General features: G+C 39.9%; 1 protein-coding gene across 1 annotated transcript; it reads left to right on the forward strand.

Annotated features, from left to right (window-relative positions):
* Positions 1–11,905: 11,905 nt before the first annotated feature.
* On the forward strand, positions 11,906–12,886 carry LOC136070675 (uncharacterized). Its single transcript, XM_065780926.1, has 2 exons — positions 11,906–12,240; positions 12,325–12,886. The coding sequence occupies exons 1-2, from the start codon at positions 11,906–11,908 to the stop codon at positions 12,884–12,886; spliced, it is 897 nt and encodes a 298-aa protein (XP_065636998.1).
* The last annotated feature ends 3,002 nt before the right edge of the window (positions 12,887–15,888 follow it).

Genomic DNA, 15,888 nt, shown 5'->3' on the forward strand with positions numbered 1-15,888 from the left:
TAATGGAAGTATTAAACAGAAGCTAAGTCTATGTCAGGTCCTCGGACCACAGCTTAGTGGAAATTAAGTACACTATGAATAGAAGTATTAAACAGAAGCTAAGTTATGTCAGGTCCTCGGACCACAGCTTAGTGGAAATTAAGTACACTATGAATGGAAGTATTAAACAGAAGCTAAGTCATGTCAGGTCCTCGGACCACAGCTTAGTGAAAATTAAGTACACTATGAATGGAAGTATTAAACAGAAGCTAAGTTATGTCAGGTCCTCAGACCACAGCTTAGTGGAAATTAAGTACACTATGAATGGAAGTATTAAACAGAAGCTAAGTCATGTCAGGTCCTCGGACCACAGCTTAGTGGAAATTAAGTACACTATGAATGGAAGTATTAAACAGAAGCTAAGTTATGTCAGGTCCTCGGACCACAGCTTAGTGGAAATTAAGTACACTATGAATGGAAGTATTAAACAGAAGCTAAGTTATGTCAGGTCCTCGGACCACAGCTTAGTGGAAATTAAGTACACTATGAATGGAAGTATTAAACAGAAACTAAGTTATATAAGGTCCTCGGACCACAGCTTAGTAGAAATTGATTACACTATGAATCGTAAAAGTACTATCCTGGGCATGCATACTCGTCTAAAGAATGTTATAAAGAGCCTTTATAAAATTGCGAAGGTCATTACTATGATTCTGGGTATGAAGTTTTGATTCTTCTTTATCGTATCAACTTTTATCCTTCTTACAACCCGAGACCATAAGACCAATGGATAGACAAATGAAAGCAATAAAGAGCAATCATGCATAAAATTATATAGATGATGGATGAAAACTTTGGAGGTCTCTTATAACTAAGAAAAAAAAAATACTAATAAGAAAATTGATTACAAGCAGCTATTTGGTCAACTTTATTTGAAGCTTGGAAGGGGCTTTGCCAGCTACCTCTTGGGGAGCATCTTTTTCTTGTGCTGTGGGAGTATCTTCAATAGGCTGGGTAGTCGAGGCTAAGGCCTGTTCAAAAGCGGAGGAGGCTGCTCCATCTTTGAGCCCTGCTATGTCCTTGGCCGAAGATAGATCCTTCTCTTTGACAGGCACTGATGGTGGTTCCTGTTGGCTGAGTGTGGGAAGAGCCTGAGTCTGAATTTTCTCAGGAGACTCAGCAACGATGACAGATACCTCCCCTATAGGGGTAGAGTGAGCGGGGGCCCTAATAGCTGGGGGGAAATAAATGTTTTCAGGCTTCCGTAACTCTGAATAAGATTCAACCCCAGCTCGGTCAAGGGCTTCTTACCAAGTTTGGGCACAATATTCCCGACACACGACAGGAACCTGGGCTCGGAAATTATCCTCTGTTTCGGCTACTCCCATATTGTAACCCTGCTGCTCAGCGGCATCTCTCCCCCTCTCAGCCTCGGCTTTGGCCTTCTCAGCCTGATCTCTGAGCATTTGGACTTCCTCCAGTTGTTTTTGTAAGGCCAGCACCTGTTCCTTAGAGGATGTCAACTGGGCATTGGCGTCATGTAAAAGCCGCCCCTGTTCCTCGGCCTTTGTTTGGAACCCCTCTAGGGCCAAATCAGCTTTTTTCCGAGCTTCCTCTTCGGCTGATAGCTTCTTCTTTAGCTGCGCAATGTTTTGCTCGGAAGCATTTAGAGTGCGTACAGCCGATATCCTTTTCTTCTTCTCATCGTCTATTTGGTCGTAGTAGGATTTGGCTATCTCTTCCAATCTAAAGGTGGCTTGTACGGCCTAGAGAAAAAGGGAGTTAAAAATATGCAACAGTAAGAAATATATCTATACGTACAATAACAGTCGATTAAAAAGAATAAGGCAACAATCGTAATACCGTACCATGCCCAAGTATCTCTTGGTATTTTGAAAGACCTCGTCCTTCTTAATCGCTCTCAGCTCATTCATATCCTTGGGAAGAAGAAGTGTTTCTTCTAACGCTGAGGCAACTCGGCACCCAAGCCCGCCGTTGAAGTTCCTAATTGAAGCATCCTCTTTTATGGGCTTTTTGTCGAGCGTAGGAGTGGGGAGCCAAACCTCGGGATCCGAGGACTAGGTGGTTGTTTTATCCACCCCTCGCTGGGTTCCATGACCTGTTTTCTGCTGCTTAGCAGCTCTTTGGTCTTCATCCTCGCTGGTAGTAGGAGTCCGCCCAGCGCCCATCACTTCTTGGCCTTTCGACTCTCTTCTTCTTTTCGGTTCACTGGGCTCATTCAGCGTCAGTTGGGATGACTGGGGAGGCGGAGGTGGAAGAGAAGGAGATTGGACCTGAACCTGCTTCTCCACCACCCTGCCAGGCTGACCCTCAATTACTTCTCTCAAGCTCCTCTGACTTCTCCTCTGGATGACCATCTTCCTAGAAGTCGCTTCAGGAGACTGGGGGCGATCAAAAACTTCAAACTCGTCGGCAGAATCAGGCAACTCAACAAACCCTCTGAGAACTTCTTCTTCTTCTTCTTCTTCTTCTTCTTCTTCCTCTTCTCCTTCCCCTTCTGCGGTTTCTTCTTCTTTGTCTTCTTCTCCCACTTTTTGGGGAGTAGAGCGTGATGACGAAGCTCCTATAGAAATATTAGCCTCCGAGGAAGGTTCAGTAAAGGGCTCACCTTCAGGAATAGGTTCGCCCACAGGAACGATGAAATCCTCAAAAAGTACACTAATACGGCGGAGCCGAGGATCCTCTGCCTTTATTACGTACTTAGGAGCCTGAAAGGCTGTGGCTGACGCAGGCGTATACTTAAGTATTAGATGTGCGGCTCGTAATTGGCCATCAGAGGGATTCACAAATACCTCGGATCGCAGAATTCTATTTAGGCTTTCCCTGTTGATCAACCTGAGACGACGCCTAGTTGCGCGCTTGTCTGCGGAGTAATTTAAACATAAAATTCCATTAGAAATGAAAACTGCGCCAAAATATAAAAATAAAAAATAAAAAATAAAAAATAAATAAAATAAAACATAATAAAAAATAATAATAGTAATAATAAAAAGTAATAATGAATCAATTAGTCTGACTTATCAGGGACGTCTATCCTGAGAATCCCACCTGGTTGTCCCTCTTCAGTTGGGCAAGGCGAACCATCGTGCCATTCCCCGGACAGAATAAGGAAGTCATCTTTAAAACCTTTGTTCGAGGTAGGGAGGCATTGAATTAGTCTTACCGCAGGGTACCTAGACTTAAGGTAATACCCTTGACCCTTCAAATGATTGAGGTTGTATACCCAATTCACATCGTGGTGTGTTAGACCTAGGTTGTACAAGGCGTTTAAAGCCTCTATACTCCCAAGCACCCTGAACATATTCGAGGCGCACTGTGTAGGAGATAACGTGAAAAACCTAAGGTAATCTCTCGTCAAACTACCCATTGGGATAGTCATCCCCCCTTCAACAAAAGCCACCATGGGAATGACTACCTCTCCCGTTTTTCTATTGCGCCGCCAGACTTGGGAGGAAGCGTATCTCATACCCACTGTCGAGGGAATCTTGTATTTAGCCCTAAATGATTCCATTTGCTCCTCGGAATCAACTAGGTACTTAAATCTACCCATCTTCTAGCAATAAAAAGTTTATATAGAAAATGAAAAAGTAGAGAGAGTTTGAGAAGCTTACAGGTGTGGAAAATGAGCTCCTCGGACGGACTCTTAGTATTTATGAAAGTGTAGAATAATGAGAGAAAGACAGATTCAATGAATACGCGCTGAGAGATAGAGTAATGTGTAACTGAAGAAAGATTTGATTTGAAAGGCACTTTACAAGGGCACAGAAAAAAGAAGCGGGAAAAGTCCCGCCCATAAATGCAAAGGAACCCCCACCGTTAGATTTGCATCAGGTCGTTGAACGTGTGGGACAGCAGAGCAGTTACCATTTAATGATGGCGTGCCCATGACGCCGAAGCGTCAGGAACGCGCCTTGGGCAAACCAAAAGACATTCTAAAAGCAGGGGAAACCTACGAATTAAATAAGAGTTGGATATCAAAATCTCCTTTTTTTCGAGATGGCAAAAAACGAGATTTTGAGGGGCTATTGTGGGGCCTGTTAACTAAAAAAGGTATATAAGTCCTCAGAACTGGGCTCAGGGCCCAGGGGCCCGATCCGAGAACACGCAGTTGTCCGAGGACGGCCAAAAAAGGTTTTATTCATGTTAAGTAGGTGATATGAAAGGAATAAACAGGTATTATATATAGCGGTATAACACACGTCCGAGGACGCCAAAGTCCGAGGTAAAGGTAACCTTTGTGCTGACTGAAAGATTCCGCCAGGTTGTGACTGAACTGGAAATTGGATATAGCTTAACGAGGCATCGGAGAAGGTAGAAAATATCTTCTAAAGTCTATCACCTCCTCATTAAATGCTGTCCACCTAACACTCTGGCCGCATCAATGTGGAGGTGATACCTGAATAGTAACTAAGCAGCTTTATAAACACTAAGCTGAAAGTTCCGGTAGGGACTGGATGGGACAGAAAGGAGCCCCCAGGATAAGGACTACACGTGTACGAAGGAAATGAGGAAAGAAGCGAAGTATATAATGTAGAAGCGAAGAAAACAGGAGGACTTCTGGCCCAGAAAGGAAAAAAGAGAAAAAGGGAGAGAGAAAGACAGATCAATTGAAAGAGAGCCGAGGAGAGTTTTCCTTAAAGAGAGAATCAATAATATCCCTTATTCCTTGAAGAGTATAACCTTTCCTGAAAGTAATACTAGTTCTTGGACCCATACTCTATAAATTTATTGTTTGGGCTTATTGGGCTGAAACCCAACCCTCAGTTCAAATTGAATTGAGTCCTTACAGCTACTATTCATGGACCCCACTACACTTTTTGGCATTATTTATGGCTCCACTGTACTATTTTAACTAAATTTTACCTTTACCTACAGTACTTTCAACAACAATTTTTAGTTTCAGTAAAATAAATGGTATCCAAACACACTCTTAATGAAAAGAGATAAAAAAAAAAAAAAACTAAATGCAAAATTAGAACGCCACATGGTAAGACCTTATGCACTCTCGTGTAAGGTCTCTACTTTTAATGAAAAGAGGTAAAAGAAAAAGAAAAAAAAGAGACTAAATGCAAAATTAGAATGCCACATGATAAGACCTCATGCACTCCCGTGTGAGGTCTCTGCTTTTATATATATATATATATATATTGAAGTGTACATTTTAATAAAATTTTGTTTATTTTGAATTAAATTATTTTCTTGTCTACTTCTTTCTTGCATCAATTGATTGTAAAACAGGCCAAGCATTTCTTGGAAGACTCTTGATATTTGATAGGTAATCTTTTTTTTTTTTTTTTGATAAATTTGATATGTAATCCTTTTTTTCAAGTTCTCCGGGGCATATATTGAACTTGGTCAAGAAGTTGTAAACTGACCAAGAAGTAAAGCACTAATAGCAATTTTATGTTGCAAGAACTAATATCAAGGTTTCAAATACAAAGCAATTATCAACTTCCCAAATGACCGAGTTAGAATAAAACCTCCTTTACTGCTAGTCGGAGCTTGAATATAAATTTCAAAGTAATTTATCTTAAATTTACCAAGATTAGAACACATAAAGCCTAGAAAAAGAATTTTTTGATAAACAGAAAAAGAATAGAAATAGGCATCATGCAAACTTCCATTAGGACAAGTAGAAGCTTGACCATGTACAGGGACAGAACCAGGATTCATACTTGAGGGGGGCTAAAGCTTAAAACCAAAAAAAAAGTTATGAAAATAAAAACTAACATCTATTTCATATTCAACAAAATACTACATACAAAATAAGTATTTTTTAAACATTTTATATTATAAAACACATTAACAAAGTATAACATACAAAATAAGTATTTTTTTATTTTGTGTGCGATTTTTGTTTAGTTCATATTTATTTATTTATTTATTTATTTTGTTTTTGTAGTTGAAGGGGCATAAATTTTATTTTTTATATTTTCTTGTAGGTCAATATCTAAATATTTTAGAAAATGAGAGACAAATATATATATATATATATATAAGAGCAAATCTTAATTTATATATATATATATATATTTTTTTTTTTTTTTAATTTAATATATATATATATATATATTTTTTTTTTTTAATTTGTGTGTGTGTTTGTTTGGGAGGGGGCGGTGGGGAGTGTAGGTCCGCCTCTGAGATAATATGCTCTTCTTCTTCCGTGGGCATGGTGTCGTGCACAGAAGGTGGGGCGTTGGGATTGGGAACAGGGCGCCTACAGTGTTGAACATACTCCTTGCCCTCAAGAGTCCTCTGGTAGTAATAGTAAGCTCCTCTGCGCACAGGGGCAGACACATCGTCCTCTTTGATCCTCCCTCTGATCTCCGCATACAGCTTATCTTCAAACTTTTTGGAATCGGACATGAGGGAATCGGTAAAGGCGTTCTCTTGTTGGAGGTAAGAGAGCATCTCAGGATTGGAGCGAGAATCGTCGCGGAGCCAATAGTAGTTGTCGACCCTCACGTCGCCGAACAATTCCATCTGGTGAGGCACCTTCTTTGCCACGGGAGGCTGAGGCTGTGTGGTCATGGTGGCCGTTGATAGGACGACGGCGGCGTTGTTAGAATTATTGGAAGAAAGGGAAAAAGAGAGAAGCAGTGCGTAAACAACACTTTTTACACTGCGCTGATGATGATGATTTACAACAAAATGCATCATTACCACTTACTATTTATACTCCATTCCCTACTATTACGCTAAACCTTTTTCTTTTTTTTAAAAAAATATTATATTTTTATTCCTTCCTTGTTGTTTGCGAGGGAAGGTTTCAGATTGGATTGGTTGGAATTGGATGGATTCGATTCTAAAACAGTAAAAAAATTACTACTAGTAGCATTCTATTTTAGTACTAAAATATATAAATGGACAAACACAAAGACAAAGAAACACTGCAACTGCGTTGGGAGTTGGGAGTTGGGAGTTATTTTGTGCTCAACTCCAAAACCAAAACCATTTGTGCTGTTGTTGTTGGAGGAAGCTTCTGTGCTACTGTGATTTTCTGTGCTTTTGTGTGCTTCTCGTAGCTAGGAAGAAGATAAATAAATCCCGGATAAGATAAAGCAGACAAGAAAAGTCGCTTATTTATTTTAGTTATTATAGGCTCTCATCTTTCTCCATTTTCTTCTTTCTTTATTCTTTTTTCTTTTTTTTTTAATTGAAACAAAATCATTCTCATTCTGATAGAGCGAATTCTGTATTTACCGTAAACAATAACACAAAAAACATTTTAAAACATATATAATATATACTCGGGCTCGCGTTGGATTTACCTTTCCTATCCTTCTCCTTTGCCCATAGCATTCCAGTGTTGAATATGATGCTACTCCAATCAAATTTACGTGGAATCAATGATTGATTAGTAAACATTTTGGAATTTCCAAAGGCCAATGTATGTAGTCAGTAGTCACTCACTTTTATCAATCGGTGTCTTAAATCTCTTTTTGATGAATTCATAATTCCCACCCACCCCCGCATTGGAAGTTTGAAAAGTAATAAATTATCTACTGGCATCTTGGCATGCGTGAATTAAATCTCTCTTTTATGAGTTCATAATTCCCACCCACCCCCCACATTGAAATTTTGGAAACTAATAATTTATCTAATAGTCCCATGGCATGCACTTTGCATATGTGATGAGGCCCTTTTTGGGTTTAGTAGTCCTATTATATATCCCAAAAAAAGCATGTGTTTTTATTTTTTATAAATAATTTTTATTTTGAAAATTTAATTAATAAGTGGATAAAGTAATTTGAAAATCAATAAGAGAGTGACTTTATTTTTTAAGCAATATTTTAATGAGAGTTAGAGTTGTATGTTTACCGGATTGTCCTTCAGTTTTGTTTCTACTTAAATATAGGGGTGTAATGACATTTTTGAACAAAAAATGAGGATCGCAAATAAGGGAAGTCCCTTAAATAATAGTATAGAAAAACAGCTTTGTGTCTTCCATTAATCTTTTTTTTTCCTTTTCTTTTTTTGTATGATTTTTGTTTTAATAAACTTGGTGTGATTGTTTAATAAAGTTGGTGTGATTGTTTTCTTCTCAACTAAACAAAAAAATATTTTCAATCCCTTCACCTTTTCACCCTCCCAATCAAACACAAATAAGAAAAAATAAAATATTTTTTATCCTCTCACTTTTCTATCTACTTTTCATTTTTCATCCTCTACTTTTTCATCATCTCAACCGAACAAACCCTAAAGGTCAAAAGTGTATGTGCTAAAATACATGCCATAAGTTTCTCAAAAAAAGAAAAGAACACACACACATATTAATAGATAAAATTGAGAGAAAATCCAATTAGGCTTTGAATTGAATTTCAATTTTTGTCTAATTTTACCTAATATGTCCTATTTAAAATTTTTTTAATTTTTGTTCTAAGTGAATTAATAAAGTGCAAAAGATGAGTTAAAATTGGATTGATTGACTATAACAATTACAGCCTATAATCACAAGCATCCAAGACTGAGCAGCCTCGGGCAGAAACTTCCTGTATTGAGTACAAAAATCAATAAATAATAAAGGTCTTATCTACTAAACAAAGGACAATATGAAAGACTATAGTATACACACAAAAGTACATAAATTAATATAATATGAAGGCAGCCTAGGTCTAGACCAGACACACACTCTCCTCAATAGATATGGCAAAACGGGTCAGAATTTTCTAACCCAACCCGACCCGAATCCGATTTTTTTTTTTTACCCGAAACAAAAACGGGTTGACCCGTGACCCGACCCAACCCAAATCCGAAACATTTTTTTAAAACTTTTTTTTTGGGTAAAAAAAAAAAAGTAAAATTAAGATAATATAGGAAACAATTGATACATTTACATAACTACATGCAAATTAATTGAAAAGTAAATAGTTGAGTATTCTGTAATGAGTAAAGATTTTTAGATATCAAATAGTAAAGTACATGCCAAGATAATCTAGTTACAGTAGAGTTAAAATCATAGATTTAAAATTGTAGACATGTGTGAGAAACATTCACAAGTGTGAAAATAGTAAAGCCAAAGTATCAACTTAGCATAAATTATAAATGCTTAGACCTATTTTTTTAACAATTTATGTCCAAAATAAACGGTTTTTTAAAATAAATTATGATATTTCCTAGAATGCGTGTTGCTTAGCAATGATATGATATTCATAAAAGAGATCATGTATAAATAAGTAAGCAATTAAATTTAAATGTATATATCAATTGAAATAGAGTGCCAACCACAATTGATAATAGATTATAAAATTAATTTTCAAGATTGTAAATTTCTTATATGTTTTTATTCTTTATCAAATGAGTTATGCAATAAGTCATTTGTAATTTTGTTTTATATTTTGGAATGTTGATATTGTGTAGAAATAAAACTTGTGTATTTGTTTTACTTATCTTTGTATTATTTTGTTTTAGATAGCAACGTTAGTATTTGCATAATTTTAAAATTATTGAATAAGTATTAATAAGTTTAACTGAGTTCATTCTTAATATAAGTGGTGAATTCAAAATAATGCATTTTACATTAAGTAATTTGGTACATAACTTTCCAAATGGCAAATATATGTTGTTTTCTTAAAAAAAAAAAAAAAAAAAATCATGTGAAAAATACGAGTCAACTGGACCCAACCCGACCCGACCCGCAACCCGATTGACCCGAACCCTTTTAAACCCGCTTTAAATGACCAGTTTTTTACCCGTGACCCATTTGACCCGCAACCTTCTTGACCCGACCAGAACCCAACCCGACCCGCCCGTTTTGCCATGTCTACTCCTTAGTGCTTCTTTAATATGGCACTCTCTCAACAGCAAATCACATTTTCTTTCAATCGTTTTTTTTTTCCTTGGATGGCTGAAAGTAGCATAGACTTTTCTAACTAAGAAATTTAAAAACTTCTAGAAGTTAACACTTTTCTAAATTTGTTTAATAACTAACTGTTGGACCTTAAGTATAATTTAACCATACCGTGGGAGAATTTGTTCTTCTTGCAATACTATAAAGGACCATTAACCCAAATAATTAAGTGTTTGCTAGGCTTTATTGTTGTTTTTTTGTCAAGATGCAGCCTTCATCTCTTACTTGGACATACTTATCACTACACCGAAAACTTTTGGTTTTACTTCAAGAGCCTATTGTAGAGTTTTAATTTGGCTACCCCACATTGTACATAGGAGCATCAAAGTTTTCCCCCCAACAATTAGTAGGCATTAAGCCACCCTACTACAGATTAACTAAAATATGGTCAAACTGTATTGCTCAGGGGCAAAATAAAAGAAGCTATAGTTTACGTTACTTATGTACAATAAGTGGGTAAAAAAAATTGAGTTTTGCCTTTATCAAAAAAATGTACATAAATGCTTATATACATCCGTATATCAATATACATGTATGTATACGGATATATGAGGGTATATATAGGTGTATATACATTTTGAAAAAGGTTTATTTATATATTTTTTAAGGATATGACACATTGACTTTTGCAAAACTTACTCCCTTTCGGGGTTTTTGAAAACATGGGCTGAAGACAAATACTTTGAATAAAAACAAAGTTTTTTGTCACCCATTATAATTAAAAAAAAAAAAAAAAAAGAAGGCGGCGGCCGCGGGGGGAGGGGGGGGTGGATGGGGGGGTGGGGGAGATGAAGGATGAATGCATGAAGAGCCTTGTAGGGTTGTAACCCTTAGGGTATAGGTGGAGATCCTATTATGTGAATGAACCTTGGTTCATTCTCTAAGGGTTAATGGTATAAAACAAGTAAATAAATAAAGAACCTGTTAAAAATGAATGCACCTACAAAACAAAAGGAAACAAACACACTTTTCCCTTGACTCATATTGAAAAACAATCCTACAAGGCAATCCTATCTTAGGCTTGGATGTTCACTCAACAGAATCCTCACGGGTTAAGCTAACTAGGTTCATTGTATGCAAGTTTGGTTAAGGGTAGAACCTAAATCCTCGAGAATGGGAACTGATGAGTAAAATTATAGCTCAAAATTATTTAGCCCATCGCCTTGATCATTAATATGTTCTACAGTTTAAGACTGACGGGGCGAAATATGAGAGAAGCTGAAGACCCAAAAAAAAGAGGACTGACGGAGGGTGATCTGATAGGAAGAAGATAATCACTCATGGGATAAGGTTGACAAGAAGCTGACACCGCTACGGTTGACGGGAATAAAGAAAGCTGACGGTACTGAAACTGACAGTCTTAGTAAAACTTTGGCTTGGACACCACGCATGAATATATGAGGAAATGGCTTGTATCCTACGCTAAATGTTAGTATCCTATAAGAAAAGGACTTCTAGCCCAAGGAAGAGATGATCAGCCTTCTACTACTATTAAAACCCCAATACCCTCACAAATCGAGGTACACATAATTACGCCCTCTCTAGCATTCTAGAGTTGTAAAAAATGTTCTAACTTGACCTTCGGAGGGTATTTGGCTGGCACCACACCGGTGCTCTCTGTTAGGTCCTTTCTTTTCCTTGTGCAGGTATCGCTTCAAGTGAGCAAGCATCGTGTGACTTACTGGTGATATTTTCAACATCATCAGTTGGCGCCATTTGTGGGAAACGAGACAACATTTTTTGGTTTATAAGCCATAGCAAACGCTTTCCGGAAAAAAGAGTTGCATGGTGTTGACTCGCTCGATGACAACAACGAACAACGTTCAAGGAGACGAAACCCACGCAGCGGCCCTCGAAAGGCAGGTGCAGACCTTAGCCGCCACCGTAGAGTGCCTTACTAAGTAGAACCACGATCTAGAGGAAAAATTACGCCAGAAAAATGCAGGTCACGGTACTCAAGAGCAGGACCAAGAAGGCACCAGTGTCGATAGAAGAGAACGAGAAGGGCCGGAGGGTAGTAATGCTCCAAGTAGACCGGAGCGTCAAAATTTGAACATGCCATCCCTCACGGATGCAACTCAACCACACATTGCCACGAAGATACAGGCAATAAAGGAACAAATGGAGGTCATGATGAATGCCCTCAAAGGACGGGTATCCAGCAACCTTGACGATTTGGTAAATCGCACCAACTCGCCGTTCACTGCAGCTGTCAATTCCTTCCCCCTGTTGCATAAATTTCACATGTCGCATATAGACAGTTACAACAGAGTGAAGGACCCTCTGGATCACCTAGAGGCCTTTAAGACTTTGATGCACCTTCAAGGGGTAGCGGACGAAATCATGTGTAGGGCCTTCCCCACAACGTTGAAAGGCCCCACAAGGGTATGGTTTAGCTGACTGACGCCGAACTCCATCAGCACTTTCAAGGAGTTAAGCACTTAGTTCACTACACACTTTATTGGAGGACACAGGTATAAGAAATCCACGGCGTGCTTGATGAGTATCAAGCAACGAGAGGATGAGACACTGAGATCCTACATAACGCGCTTCAATAAGGAAGCATTATTGATCGACGAAGCTGACGACAAAATACTTGTAGCAACCTTCACAAATGGGTTGCAAAAGGGTAAGTATTTGTTCTCATTATACAAAAACGACCCCAAGACCATGTCGGAAGTACTCTACAGGGCCACCAAGTACATGAATGCTGAAGACGCGCTGCAGGCTCGGGAGGAAAAGCTAAAAAAAAGGGAGAGACAAGAGGATGCACGACATGACCAGGGGCGGAAGAAGCCAAGGACAGGGGACCAAAGGGATGAAAGGCGTTCTAAGCCCCCGGGAAGGAGGTTTACAAGCTTTACCTTGTTGACCACCCCAATAGATCAAGTCCTAATGCAAATCAAGGACGAAGGGGCTCTGGCCTTTCCCAGAAAGCTGAAGGGGGATCCTAACAAGCGGTCTAGAGACAAATATTGCTGCTTCCACCGCGACCACGGACATGACACAGCTGACTGCTATGACTTGAAACAGTAGATTTAAGCCCTCATTAGACAAGGGAAGTTGCAGAAGTTCGTTAGCAAGGAAAGAGCAGATCCGCCTCCACAAGAGCAGGCCCCCTAACGAGACAACGAACGACCAAGGCAACTCTTGGGAGACATAAGGATGATTGTAGAAGGAACGACCACCAACGGCCTATCAAACAGAGCTCGTAAGACTTATCTCAGAGCAGTCCAGAATGTCCAACCCATAGGTGTCACCCTGAAGATGTCACGAGTCGACAACCCTCTTATTGGATTCTCGAAAGAAGATGCCCGACATCTCCACCATCTGCATGACGATGCATTGGTCGTTAGCTTTTAGGTAGGAGACTATAACGTATACCGGGTCTTGATCGACAACGAAAGCTTCGCAGATATTCTTTATTACCCAGCATTTCAATAGATGCGGATCAGTACAAAGCGACTAGTTCCAACCAACGCTCCACTCGTCGGGTTCAGTGGAACAAAAGTGTACCCCCTAGGCATGGTCACGTTACCAGTCACCATTGGAGATTATCCTCAACAAACCACTAGGAATGTCATGTTCCTCGTGGTCGATTGCTCTTCTGCCTACAATGCCATCATAGGGCGACCTACCCTTAACTCCTGGAAGGCCATAACCTCAACCTATCACCTGATGATCAAATTCCCCACTGAGTACGGAGTAGGGGAATTACGAGGGGATCAAGTGGCCGCGTGGGAATGCAATATTGCAATGCTGAAAATGGATGATCATTTGCAAACCATGAGCATAAAAGAGCAGCGGACAGGGGCAGAACCCGTAAAAAAGCTCAAAGAGATACCCCTCGATAACTTTCGATCGGACAGGACCACAAGGATTGGTACTCTCGCCAGCCCAACGGTTCGCTCAAAACTCATAACCTTCCTCAAGGAAAATCGGGACGTATTCGCCTGGAGCCACGAAGACATGCCAGGAATAGACCCTTCAGTCATGTTGCATAGGCTGAACATATCACCTTCCTTTCCACCAGTTTGACAAAAGAAACGGGTGTTCACCCTAGAACAAGATCAGGCCATAGTTGAAGAAGTTCGCAAACTATAGGAGGCGAACTTTGTTAGAGAAGTTTACTACCCCGACTGGCTAGCGAACGTTGTAATGGTTAAGAAGCCAGCGGGAAGTGGAGGATGTGCATGGACTTCACCGACCTAAACAAAGCATGCCCCAAAGACAGCTACCCCCTCGCAAGGGTTGACATTCTAGTAGACCTTACAGCTCGACACCAGCTGTTAAGTTTTATGGATGCTTTCTCTGGTTACAACCAGATCAGGATGCACGAAGCCGATCAAGAGAAAACTTCGTTCGTTACTAGTCAAGGCTTCTTCTGTTATAAAGTGATGCTATTCGACCTAAAAAATGCTGGTGCGACATATCAGAGGCTCATGAACAAGATGTTCACGTAGCAGATTGGGAGAAATGTCCAAGTCTATGTTGACGATATGTTGGTAAAAAGCCAAAGGGGGGAAGACCACTTGGAAGACCTCAAGGAAACATTCGACACTCTTCGCTTCTACAACATGAAGCTTAATCCAAGAAAGTGCACCTTTGGAGTAACAGCGGAAAAATTCCTAGGATTCATGGTATCACAGAGAGGCATCGAAGCAAACCCGGACAAGATCCGGGCCATAATGGAGATGGCACTCCCAAAAAATGTGAAGCAAGTGCAAAGCCTTAATGGCAAAGTAGTGGCGCTAAACATATTCGTATCAAGGGTGACGGACAAATGCTTACCCTTCTTTCGCACGCTAAAGAAATCATTCCAATGGACTACTGAGTGCCAACAAGCATTTGAGGATTTAAAAGCTTATCTCTCTTCCCCACCGATACTAAGTCCCTCGTAGGCTGGTGAGGAGCTTTTTCTCTATCTAGCCGTTTCCCCTGCTGCCGTCAACACCGCCCTGATCAGAAAGGAAGAAAGAGTGCAAAAACTTGTTTACTACGCCAGTCGGGCACTTTGTGGTGTCAAAGAAAGATACCCACCCATAGAGAAACTTGCCTTTGCGCTGATTACGGTAGCATGCAAACTCAAGCCGTATTTTCAAGTCCATACGGTGGTCATCTTAACCGACAAGCCCTTACGGCGGGCATTGAGCAACCCAGAAGCTGCTGGTCGGTTAGCGCTATGAGCCATAGAATTGATCGAGTTTGATATCCAGTATCGCCTATGAACCGCCATTAAAGGACAGATTGTCGCAAATTTTATAGCAGAGTTCACAAATGACGAAGACTTGGGGGCAGAGGAATCTCTGTAGTGAAGCATACATTTAGACAGATCATCCAACAGGCAGGCTGAGGGAGTCGGCATTGTACTACTAATACCCGAAGAAGACACGGTTGAGTACTGACACAAACGTGGTCATTTACTACGACTCTCAGGTCGTCACCAACCAGATAAACGAGGACTACGAGTGTCGAGGTGAAAGAATGAAAAAGTATCTAAACCAAGCAAGGGAAAGGGTAGACAAGCTGAACGCCAAAATCATACAAATCCTTAGGGGAGATAATGAGCAAGCCGACTGCTTGGCCAAGGCTGCCTCAGCCAAACATATGACCACCCTGGGCAATGTACTCTCTTTTGTTCAACTTTCACCACTAATAGATTCCATCAATGTACAGGAGATAGGCCCTGAAAGCAATTGGACTACACTGTTGGTCTCCTACTTGAAGGACGGCGCATTACCAGACGAAAAGGAGGCCGCTAGAAAGCTGAATGTCCAAGTAGCGAGATTCGTCTTAATAAGAGACGTCCTGTATAAAAGGGGTTTCTCTCGATCCTTCCTGAGATGTTTAAGTCCTGAGGAAGTGGACTACGTCATGAGGGAGGTGCACGAAAGAATCTACGGAAACCATTCAAGGTCCAGATCATTAGTGCATAAACTAGTGCGAACGGGGTACTTTTGGCCAACCATGTAGAAAGATACTGAGGCTTATGTAAAGAGCTGCGACAAGTGCCAAAGGTTCAACAATGTTATCAGACA

This window comes from Quercus suber, unplaced genomic scaffold (genome assembly GCF_002906115.3).
Source record: "Quercus suber isolate HL8 unplaced genomic scaffold, Cork oak 2.0 scaffold_251, whole genome shotgun sequence".
Lineage (NCBI taxonomy): Eukaryota > Viridiplantae > Streptophyta > Magnoliopsida > Fagales > Fagaceae > Quercus > Quercus suber.

Bases quoted from the DNA above. Each gene is read 5' to 3' on its own strand.
- LOC136070675 (XM_065780926.1), top strand. From the start codon at position 11,906: ATGCCATCCCTCACGGATGCAACTCAACCACACATTGCCACGAAGATA. The intron at 12,241-12,324 runs GTTTAGCTGACT...TGGAGGACACAG, and splicing joins AAAGGCCCCACAAGGGTATG to GTATAAGAAATCCACGGCGT.